General features: G+C 48.7%; 1 protein-coding gene across 1 annotated transcript in view; it reads right to left on the bottom strand.

Annotated features, from left to right (window-relative positions):
* The window catches only part of igsf21a (immunoglobin superfamily, member 21a), a gene marked incomplete at its 3' end in the record, with an annotated part of 177,274 nt that overhangs the window by 19,709 nt on the left and 145,065 nt on the right, over positions 1-12,500 (bottom strand). The window contains 1 exon segment of the mRNA XM_079748715.1: positions 1,460-2,006. Coding sequence (XP_079604841.1) covers positions 1,460-2,006 — 547 coding nt within the window.

Genomic DNA, 12,500 nt, shown 5'->3' with positions numbered 1-12,500 from the left:
TCTTTCCACAGCTCTCTCTCCAGCTCATTCTGGGTCTATAGCTCCCGCCCACGTATCTATCTCTCTCTCCTTCCAACTCTCTGTCTCCAACTCTCTCTCTCTCCCACGTACCACATCACCGTCGATCTCTCTCTCCCACGTAGCTGAATGACCCGCTCATCTTGTGTCTATTTAATGCTAGCTCTCTGCAAATATTTCTCCATCTCTCTCTCCAGCAATCCGTGACCACTGCCTCTCTGTATTTAATCTCTCTCTCTCTCTCTCTCTCTCTCTCTCTCTCTCTCTCTCTCTCTCTCTCTCTCTCTCTCTGTGTTTCGTCAGGTCAGAGTTGTGTTCAGAGGCCCCCAGGGACGTGAGCCAACAGGCTAGCTCTGAAGTGCTAATCCCTGACACTGTTGGCCATCTTTTTGAAAAATAAAAAAAAATGACGAATACGAAAAAAAAAGAGAGGCGGTCTGTCCGCCTGAGATCGCCATGGAACCTCAACATCGGCGTTCCCTGAACCCACCGCCCTTCAGAACTCCGTCTCAGGTCCTTCCTGTATCATCTTTCTCTGTTTGTCTTTGATATTTCATCGGTTATCTAAACCAGCAACACTAATCACCCAGTGGTGGTGTTGATGATCGCCCCACCCTGTGTGTGTGTGTGTGTGTGTGTGTGTGTGTGTGTGTGTGTGTGTGTGTGTGTGCGCGCAGGTTGGAGGGGTTTCAGTGGGTCATCAGTCTGTTACTGAAAGAGACGGATAACAGAGGAAGAAGAAAGAATGAGATGTGTGTGTGTGTGTGTGTGTGTGTGTGTTGTGTGTGTGTGTGTGTGTGTGTGTGTGTGTGTGAGCCCACTTGGAGGGTACCAGAAACGCATGAGTGTGATGAGTAAGAACCATCAACAGAACACTGAACGACGTGGATCTGGGAGAGAAGGGGAGGGGGGGAGGGAGAGGGGGAGAGGGGGGAGAGGGGGAGAGGGGGGGAGGGAGAGGGGGAGAGGGGGGAGAGGGGGAGCAGGGGGAGAGGGGGGGAGAGGGGGGAGAGAAGGGGAGGGGGGGAGGGAGAGGGGGAGAGGGGGAGAGGGGGGGGAGAGGGGGGAGAGAAGGGGAGGGGGGAGGGAGAGGGGGGAGGGAGAGGGTGGGAGGGGGAGAGAAGGAGAGGGGGGAGGGAGCAGGGGGAGAGGGGGGGAGAGGGGGGAGAGAAGGGGAGGGGGGGAGGGAGAGGGGGAGAGGGGGAGCAGGGGGAGGGGGGGGAGAGGGGGGAGAGAAGGGGAGGGGGGAGGGAGAGGGGGAGAGGGGGGAGAGGGGGGGAGAGGGGGGAGAGGGGGAGCAGGGGGAGAGGGGGGGAGAGGGGGGGGAGAAGGGGGGGGGAGGGAGAGGGGGAGAGGGGGAGAGGGGGAGAGAAGGAGAGGGGGGAGGGAGAGGGGGAGGGGTGAGGGGGACAGGGAGAGGGGGAGGGAGTGTCCTACCCACCCAGAGTGATCTCTGTCTGCATGGGCATGGAGAGTGCGGGGTGCTTGACCTCGCAGCTGAACAGCGCGTCGTTGTCCAGCTGCGGGTTGAGCGTCCAGGTGAGGCGCGCCTGCACCAGCACCGAGCCGTCGCTCTGCGGCAGGTGGGTGTGGCTGAAGTAGTACAGGGGGTCCGTGCTCTGGACCCAGCGCGGGAACTCCCGGCTCACCACCGTCTCCGGGATCACCTCCGTGGCCGGGCTGGGCTCGTGGGGCTGCTGCTGGCCGTGGGCCTGCCCCTGGCCGTGGGCCCCGTGGCCCCCCTGCCCCTGGCCGTGGGCCCCGTGGCCCCCCTGGCTCTGGCCGGGCCCCCGGTTGGGCCGGGCGGAGCGGCCCTCGGGGTCCAGCAGGGAGAGGGACCTCTGCAGCTTGGTGTCGTCCATGTCCCTGCCGATGAGCGGCCGGGCCCCCCGGACCCCCGCGGAGCCCGCGGCCCCGCCCTCCTCCGCGGCAGACGGGTGGATGTAGGGGATCACCTCGATCAGCTCGCCGTCCCGCTTGAAGTACACCTTGGGGGGGGGGGGGAGGAAGGAGAAACACAAGAAAGTTTAGTTTAGCACAAAAAGCAGCAGCACCAGTGATAAATATCCTGAGCCACGGGGGGTAGATGAGGTGAGCCTGCTGCTGGAGAGAAACCTCAGCACTTCACCGCCGCACGCTGGCTCTCAGCGGCTCCCCTGCAGGACACTCCCTCCACGCGGCTGTTAGCCGCTCCCGACACGTCGCCCTGAATGGAGCGCCCCTGCTCAGCCAGGTAAACATCAAGGTGCCAGCGCTGAAACAGCACTCCCAGGAGTCTCCGTTATTACAATCCTGGAACGCAGACATTCTCTCCTCGACTTTGCTTTGTGAGGGCGGCCAAATTAAATCTGCGGTTATTTCCGAGACCTTTGGTTGTTTGAATTCAATTTGGGGAAGAACAAAGTGATCTTTTTTCCCTTAGACTGCACTTTGGTGCTGGTTTTGAGGGATTTCTCTGAGGGGGGACGTAGGGGGTGGTTGCTGAGGCAGGCTTTGATACGAGGCATGCGGGCCTGTTGGATCCAGGAGGTAAATAGTAATAATGAGCGCAAACAACTGTGGAGCGAGGCAGCCCTCCAGAGAGCAGCCCTGAATAGAAGAATACCTCCGCACTCGGCCCGCGGTGGACGACCACAGCATAACACAGCCCCCATCAGCTCTGCTGAGCGTGAGATGGCGTTTCTACACTCATTCACAATACTGCTTCAGGGGTACGAATCCGTCCACCACGCCATTCACTTTAGACTCTTCTGTGCAAAGTGACTTGCAGGGAATTCAGATACATGTGATGAATCGGCATGGGGGGGGTTTAAGGACATCTTGCCTTGAGGATGACTCCAGCTTAGGTTGTGGCCATTGGGGCATCAAACCCAGAACAATTTGAATAGCATTCAAAGGCCCCGACCACGAGCCCATCATGTCCCCTGCTAATAATATTAATTTGGGTAATGCTTCTTCAGAGTCCATTGTAAGAAAAACACACAAAAACAACCCTGCATCCGAGTAGTGCTGCGCTTGCTAATTAGCGAACACATACACAAAGGATGTGCTGCTCTTAAAAATAGCTCGGTATGAAATAAGGGAACAGGGCACGTGGCTCACACACAGGTGCAACCAACACCAATTAGTGGTGTTCTTGTTCAAATTAACTCTCCAGCTACCGCGCATAGATCGGGTTCCAAACACCAGGCATGGATTGGATTCCAGCTACTGGCCTAGATCGGGTTCCAGCTCCTGGCACAGACGGTCCGCAGGTTGGGTTCGGGTCTTTTGATTGTGACCGCGTTTCTTTGCCAATGTGCCTTTCAGCAAGGTGTTGTGCTGGTGCCTCAGTTGGCAGCTTATCTTTAAGGAAACCAGTAGGACCAAGTAATGACTTCATGAAAGAACCATCAAACAGTGAAGCCCTGTATGGAATGTGCATCTCCGGCTGTGAGATGAAAGCTCTTTTGGTTCGTGAAAGCTCTTCTTAGTTCTGACATTTCTTGGTGACCAATATTTTTCTGCATCTGCTTGCACACACTGATTCAAATTCTAAGCTAGTCAACATCAGGCCGTAATAACAATATCTCGGTGAACATACACCTGCAGGGCTAAATATGGCCTGATGGTATATCCATCCACGTGTGAAACCCTTATGGATTGTGTATGGTGAATGAAGGCATTTGTACAGGCCTATCGATTACATGCAGGTAAACATGTGTGTGAGACTAATTTACGCCTTAATGCCAATAACACAAGAAACTCCACAACACACATTTGTCTCTGTTCAACCGCACAAGGTCGCTCAATAGCAATCCTCCATATCTACGTTGACCCCCCCCGATTGAACACCAAAGAGCAGAATCCATAGCGTCGAACAGGAGACGCATAAAGCGGATCCATAATGAACCCTGCTCCACCCCGCATCGCTCTTCCTCCTGCGACTCTGGAGCAAGAGGAGGAAGGGCTGTGTTTTATAATTGCATATTGAAGTTCATTAATTAGCACAGCAGGTGGAAGAGGGATAGGTGGACAGAGGGAGAGGGAGAGAGAGAGAGAGAGAGAGAGAGAGAGAGAGAGAGAGAGAGAGAGAGAGGTGGAGGAGGAGGAGGAGGGAGAGAGAGAGAGAGAGAGAGAGAGAGAGGGATTAAAGCAAGCCTTGCCACTGCTCTAGTGAAATCTCTGTGCTGGTCAACATGGCGTGGGTTACGCACAGCGAACACTGGGTCTCGCGTGAAGAGGAATTATAATTGTGTCAGGGCAGAGGATGCAGCTTTTTATTATATCCGGAGAGGAAGTTATTGACATATTGTATTGATTACAAACACATTATACAGAACAGTGTTAACCGATTTAAATAAATAAAGGAATACATACAAATTCAGGAGGAAGGTAGCATAGGTTGTGTATATTTGAAACACAAACACACAAAAACACACACACGCACACATATACACGCACACACTAAGTGCCAATAAGGAGCATTAATAATCTTGGTGTGTCTCTTGAGAGAAGGGAGTACTACATAAAACTGAAGGGATTTCCAACAGGGGGTACAGATTCAAGCCCATTAAGGTGGATATGAACATATAAAAAGGTCTAGAATGGGGCTAACCGCTCAGACACTCTGTCTCCAACAACACAAGGTCATGTTTTACAGGGCCATTGAAGGGTCATTATTCATTAAGATATTCGTCATTAGGAACCATTTATCTTCACCTGCACGTGTCCTGGGGGCGTCTCATCAGACACCTGACTGAGAAGAAGAATGACAGAAAAAACCTCATCGTTGAGTGCCCCTCTATTTCCACCTCTGTCCAAATATCTGTCCACCTCTCTGTCCACCTCTCTGTCCACCTCTCTGTCCACCTCTCTGTCCACCTCTCTGTCCATCTCTCCGTCCATCTCTCCGTCCATCACTCCGTCCACCTCTCTGTCCACCTCTCTGTCTACCTCTCCGTCCACCTCTCTGTCCACCTCTCTGTCCACCTCTCTGTCCACCTCTCTGTCCATCTCTCTGTCCACCTCTCTGTCCACCTCTCTGTCCACCTCTCTGTCCACCTCTCTGTCCTCTCTGGTCATTCAGGGAGAGCAGAGCCTTAAGAAAGAGGTCATTTATGTAATAATGATATTGTTCTATTTAATATTGTACTTTTCATGAGGACCTGCGAATCTCTGCGTTTGATGTTCTGGAACAACAACAACAGGATCTATTTATAGAGGATGATGGTGAGGAGATGGGTTGGCTATTCCAGTTTGAAGTTGTTTAAACCGCTAATTCCATTTGAAACGCCGGGGGAGGGGTAACAAGGCTCTCTGTGGGATAAGAGAACAACACGTCTGAAGCGGTGGTGAGCCTCACGTGTGAGCGGTTGTGTTGTGAGCTTCCTGTAAAGCGGTGGTGAGCTTGACGTGGCGTGCGGGGGAATGTGCGTGGCCACATGGATGTGTGATGACAGACCCACATCTGTGTTCTCATTTCTGATCTGTTTCTGTGAAACCAAAAATTCATCCGTTGGTTTTATGCTGCTGTCTCGGCCACGTCTCTCTTGAAAGAGAGATTTTAAACTCAATGAGACCTAGTTAAATAACAAATATAGTAAGTAAGAATATGCTGATTCATGTTGGGATGTTTCTTAATGTTTTAAGTTATGATGTTAGACACTAAATAGACGAAAAATGTAATCATGGTACTGATGAGGGAATGGTTTGAGACGTTCCCCTAAAGTGAGTCATATGCTATCACGCTGTGTGGTGAACAACAGTTAATTCATCAGGGGACACCAAACAGGATTCAATACAATTACATTCTAATCTAGTCTAATACAATTACAACGCCATTTAATCTAATTAAGAATGACTGGGAAATGTGCAACAGTTGAAGTTGTGTCACTATACCACCAAAAACAATATGACTGCTACTATGTGACCACTAATATTAAGTGGCACTATTTAAGCATCAATTGCCAAAGCCCCAGCGGTAATGAGGGTTGCAGCAGGCAGAGTCCCTGCTGGCACTGCATGGGGAGCACCCATTAGCCTGTCACGCTGGGACACTCTTCCCCTCATTCGTTTTCACCAGCAGCTATTTTCATCTGATCCAGAGTCAGGGGAGATGGATCATTCTGGGACACATGGGTGTGTCCATGCTGCATTTACGTGTATTCTGTGTGACGTATGTGTCTCAGACGGGCAGGGTTGTCTGGTCGTCAGGGTGTTTGACTGGTAGTGTGAAGGTTCTGGGTTCGATCCTCAGTGTCTGCAGCGCTGTGGAGCTAGCTGCCTGACCCCCGGGAATGCTCTTTGATCTGTGTCTTCTTCAAGACTCAACACATGAGGGAAGGTATATGGATGAAGGTTATATAACATCCCAAGCCTCAAACCAGTGCCTTCGCACCCGGGGGTTGGGAACTCACTTGGGGGTCTCCTGATATGAATATGGGCTGGAAGGCTACTTCTCACTAATAATTTATAAATATTATAGTTTCTTTACTTAAAAGAAGGGAAAGGTTTGGAATGCCTGTGTACACAACCAGGCTGCCTAAGGATCTGTACCCGGCTCTGTTCATGTGTTCATACATTCATACATTCAGTTGGATGTTGATACTAGCGGGCAGATGTACACAGGGTACAATCCCCCGAGCAAAGAATCGGGTGTTGGGTCCTAAAGGTCTAGAACCACTTATCTAACTGACGTTTGAACGGCAGGTCAAACCTTAAATTGGTTACTGCAACAAATAAGTCCAACCTGTTCTTTCTCCAGTTGACCAGACACTAAAGCCTTCCGGTGACATCATGACAGTCGCAGTGTGTAGGAAAGAAGCGGAAGTTCTGTTTTTTCAGGCGTCTGTACAGAAGGGTTTGTGAGCGAGAGAGCCCTGTGTGCACTGAGGAAGCAAGGGAACAAGAAAGAAGTGCTGTAAAGGGACCATCTGGAGGAAGTGTTTGGTATTCACCAGAGTTTGACAAGTAGTACATTGGGAAGAGGATTCGTCTCGGCTCAAACACTCAAACGTGCGAAGAGACACGCGCGTGCACACACATGTGAAGTACAACACACACAGACACACAGGCAGACACACACACACATACAGACACACACAACAGTGGGATCTCAGCAGTGACATAGCCATCACCCCTCTTCAAAGACGCTGGCACTCCATTATAAATAAAGTGATGTTCAAAACCCTCCTCTTTTGGTGGTCTCCACTCTGTGTAGACCACCAGACCCGAGCGATTCACTCCTGCAAATAACCAAATACATTCATTTGATATATTTTTAGCCGTGGTTACAAGCAACGACTTGGAACACAATGGCGGCGTGCGTTGCGATGCCACGCTGCTGGCAGAGCAGCGGAGTGTTTGCGTTTCTCCTCTGAATAGGCGGTTGATGACAACACCTGCATGCTGCACACTGAGCTGCTAAACCCTCCCCCCTCCCTCCGCCCGCTACTACAGCCAGCCTCTCTGACGCACTCCGCCAGGAACAGGAGAAACAATGCCATAAATCTTTCTCTTTTCACCTACTGCCCCCAACGTACACCCGAGTGTGGCCACCATTAATCTCGCCCCCCTCACAACGTACGCAGGAACGGATCTCTCCACGGCAGCGTGGAGGACACGACGAGAGAGGTGGAACGAGGGGGGAGAGAGAGAGAGAGAGAGAGAGAGAGAGAGAGAGAGAGAGAGAGAGGCCATGACTCTGTCCTCCCCCATTGGTATTAGCCATCATTATCCTCCTCTTTCAATCAGCATATGCTTGTGCTCCGAGCTGCGATCGGCATTCAGTCGAGGAGGCAAGAAAAAACATCACCCCAAAATGATGATCATTCCCTTCACTTGTTTCAAATACATCGTTGGCGATGCGACGGAAATGCAGCATCACCTACTTTCCCTCTATGTCTGTCCCTGCAGACAGCCTCGTTATGGGGGGGCCGGCCCCACAACGCCTCCTCACTGCATCATCTCTGCAGTGGTGCTCCAGGAAAACCCACTTTGGGGGTCCCTCAAACTGTCGGATCACATTTGAATGAAGCACATCGGATACATTACCAGACTTTGGCACCACTACGGAGACGGAGCTGTTAGGAGAACTTTGCATCATTTATTTCCTCTTTTATATATATATATATATATGTTGGTTTATCAAAGTCCCACCACTTCCAGAAAATGCGCAGCAATTATTCATTAGGCTCAAGAAATAATGCAAGCAAATCCGGATAAACAAAACTGAGCAGCTCAACAAATTAAGGAACCAAAACAAAATGTTCCAGCGTAGGTACGTCTTTGTCTGGACCCACATGGCCTCAAGGCCTCCGGCCCCCTGGGGCCCTTATTCACAAATCAGCCCTGTTTCTCATTACATCAAATACATAATAAACCTACTGAAACCAGCATGACCTTTAGTTCAACATCATTTCACAGAGTGGAAAGCCTCCGTTATTTTTTCCTCTAGATGGTTTTTCCTGCAATGAAATAGTTTTTAATTGAATAAGCGATACGATTCTCTGGCAGCGCGCTGCACGCACACAGCTGCAACTGTTTGGAAGGTTTTTAATATACCTCACACACACACACACACACACACACACACACACACACAGACGCACCGTCCAGGGGCGGCGGGCTGCGACCCCATCCTGGGTGTGTTTGTGGTCTGGTTGTAAAGGAGCCAACGCTGGACGGAGAGCAGACGCTTCCTTCTTCGATGGGAGATAAATAAAGCTCTGCGGTTTGAAAAAGGCAATAATGTTATGATCTTCAGGATGGACCTTTAAGATCATTGTTTATTTCCTTTGGGTGTGCTGGCAAATACTTTTGCAGGGCTCTTAATCTCTCGACAAGACGGAAATAACGGCTTGTGGGTTAGGGATCGTATCAGTCCATTAGCACTCATAAAGGCGGTGTTTTACAACAATAAATGGTAGAAGTTAAAAGATAAATAGCAGCTGAATTAACACTGTGCTTAATCTGTCAGAGGCACAAGTCACTTCTCCGGCACCGGGGTATCGTCACGGTGATATGACGTCAGGAGTAGCGCTGACAACGACAACTGCCCGTGCAAGAAGTCCCTCCGGGCACTGGCCGCAGCAACGTGGGCATTTAATGAGTTTAGTGAGAACGCGGCCGGGGCAGTTTGAGGCTGCAATCACAGGCGGGGTCACGGCGACCTCCTCCCCCTCCCGCTGCCAAGGAAGTACACGCTGAGAGAAGGAATAATGAGGTCCGGACAAACACGCAGTCAAACAAACATCAGATGAGAACTTTCTAAAGATCAGAGGCAACGACTGGACTAGTCCCATTATTACCAACGTGTTCAAAGTTATCGAAATGCACTGAGTAAGATATCTAGCTGCATAGAAGGGTCAACAAAATGCCATAGTGCGTGGTGACCTCTTGAATCAGATGTGAGTGTTGTGTAGATAATAACTGAGCGTCAATACCTGCACAGGGTCCAACTCATGTTTAGTACTTGTTGGCTATCGGACTAGTATCAACCCCAACACCAGCATAAACATGACATCCTTTAATAAACTGTTAACGGATATTTATCAAAGGCTTTCATCCAAAGCAATGCACAGAGTTCAGATGCATTTAGTAGCAGCTAGGGGGTGGGGCATACAGGCAGGGTGAAGTCATTGAGAATCAAACCCAGTACCTTCCGCCTAACGTAACTATCCAGCCCCGCCACAACACAAACACTACACATACTATTCTTTGGAGAACTTAATGCTAATCTAACATGTTTGATTTTTTTTTTTCCAGCACTTCAACGGTTTATAATTTCATTGCCGTGACACAAATGACACCACTACGGCAAAAAGAGACATATGTTTACCCAAGCTGTTCTGCCAACCAAGCATGAAACACAAATATCAGGTGTGCTGTTCACGCACTGTGATAGACGTGTTGATTCACCCGCGCAGTTATCACATCATAAACATGTGGGGTATATTTGGTTTGTTTGGTTTCATCTTGAGAGTGCAAGATTCACTAGTATCCCATTCAACTGGTTGAATCCATTCAGTAAGGCTCTCTCCGTTTGGATGCTACTTATTTTTTGACCAGTATAAAAGGTCCTTTTTGATAAGATGTAAAGCGAATCAACGATTTGCAAAAATCAATAGACATTCGTACGAAACTGTCACGTAAAAACTATTTCAGCCCCAACTAGAATAAATAACGTTTTCAATAAGAGTTGTGCCTGTGAAACAGACGGACTCAAGGCTCAAACTACAGCATAAAGCGTAGAAGTGCTTCAGCTGTGTCCTTTCGCTGACAGAGCCTCCATGTTTTAAGAGGTTTCTTTATATTGGAGTTTCACTTTTTAAACCGAGTATAAAACAGTTTATTGAATGGCAGTTGGCAGATGATTTGGATTATGAAGTGGATGTTCATTCTTCAATGCATCCATGTTTAAGAGAAATTAAAAAGTAGCCATTAGCCAGTTGGTTTTGAAAGCTGTTACAATACATCTGCACATCGTTAAATTAACAAAAGCAACCTACATCCCTCACCGAAGTGCAAGTAAACAGTGGCTAGCACAGACCAGAAGGATGATCAATACATACAATCGATAGATATAATTATAGGTCTCGGAATGTAGTTTACCACTATGGATAAAATAATGGGACTGTGCGTTGAGAAATGTAGATGGCCCGTTACCTCCGCCATGTCGGACCTCACGCACACAGAGCCATGAAGAAGACAGCTGATTGGTTAAACTGGTGTCTTTACACCCCCCCCCCCCCCCCCGCTGGCTGGGGCTGGAAAGACATCGACCTTGGTATGATTAAAATTAATGTCTCTATCTCTCAGAACGGAAATTGCTTCCTATGTGTACACTTACATTCAGCTCCATGATTTGTAATAATTTATTGATGTGGGAAAATAATCTTATACCATGATGTACTTAATGGGGTCACATGTGGATGTTAACTGTTATATTGGGAATTCGCTTTTAGTGGCAATAGACACAAAACGAATAAAGCCATTAATAGGAAGACATCATTGAATCTATAGAAGCAAAGTACCTTATAAATGACCATTTAACTGTTTTTTCATGTTTTTAAATGACTAAGCTGTCTGGAATCGAGACCTCCTATTGGTGCAGCCACTTTGTGAACAGCCAATAGGGGGCTCGCGGTGGTTGGTCCAGAAGGACTCTAGGACGCTCAATGTGAAAACGGTGTCTTCACTCGTCACACAGAGCGAACACAGCTTCATCCTGCGCTCCGAATCTCACCGTCTAGCTCATCTCCATATTATTTATTTTGTTATTTAATTAAAAATACCATATTGTTTTGACCATTGACTAATTCAAGGAGGCCATTCAATGCCCCCCCCCTGCATCGTTCCTGCTGCTTGTCTGAAACATCTCGGGCAGCAGCAGGTATGAAGGCCTCGCAGTGCTTGTGTTCCGACCGATGGGTGACGTCCCCGACACTACGGCCATCGTGCTCACGGTGTATTCCGGGACTTTTTAATTAAACTCTGACTTAGACTCACACAAGCTATTCAACCATTCTGCCAGGCATATTAATTATACGGTTAAGTGTAAAAATAGAACAATATTTTCTTGTAATTGTAGTTTGTAGTTGAGTGTTTAAATCCGATGCAGCCACAAAGCGGGGCTCAGAATACAGTTTAGAGCAACAATCACAGAAAATGCTACATTGCAATATCGTTTAATAACGCTTTGTGAACTGTCCATTAGCTTTATCACTGTTCAACCCTTCTTCTCCTCTGTACTGTACTATTACCGCAGCATAGTCTCCACCATTCATTGTTCTACAACAATAAATGCATTAAATCGAATCAGGTTAAATTGTGCAGCCCCTCGAGGCAGTCCCATTCTCCCAGGGTTTGGGGGTCCACAGTGAGCCATCACTCAATACCCTGCCCTCAATGCACTGGGAAAGACCCCCCGACCCAGGATAAACTCAGAAAGGAGAAGAGGCCCCCCCAACACAAGTTCTCCTCATTAAATGATGAATAATTTAGCGCTGCTATAAACTCAGCCTCTGCTTCTTTCTCCAGCACCCTGAAAGAGAAATAGATGAAACCGATCGAATATCTGGGCAAAATATATCCATAAAATAAACATAACCTCAGTGCACATATTTTCCTCCGTAAACGACTCATGAAATGTTAAAATGTCGAAGGGAAGATTTAGAAACGATTCCAAGGACTTGACAACACAGAGAGAAGAGCGAGAGAGAGTGAATGAGTGAGTGAGTGAGTGAGTGAGTGAGTGAGTGAGAGAGAGAGAGAGAGAGAGGGAGAGAAAGAGAGAGAGGGAGAGAGAGAGAGAGAGAGAGAGACAGAGAGCGAGACAGAGAGCGAGAGAGAGAGCAAGAGCGAGAGAGAGAGGGAGACAGAGAGCGAGAGAGAGAGAGAGAGAGAGAGAGAGAGAGAGAGAGAGAGAGAGAGAGAGAGAGAGAGAGAGAGAGAGAGAGAGAGAGAGACAGAGAGAGAGAGAGAGAGAGAGAGAGAGACAG

This window comes from Pollachius pollachius (genome assembly GCF_949987615.1).
Source record: "Pollachius pollachius genome assembly, chromosome: 12".
In the NCBI taxonomy this organism is placed as follows: domain Eukaryota; kingdom Metazoa; phylum Chordata; class Actinopteri; order Gadiformes; family Gadidae; genus Pollachius; species Pollachius pollachius.
The sequence above is the reverse complement of the archived record's forward strand: the minus strand, read 5'-3'. Positions and strand labels throughout refer to the sequence as shown.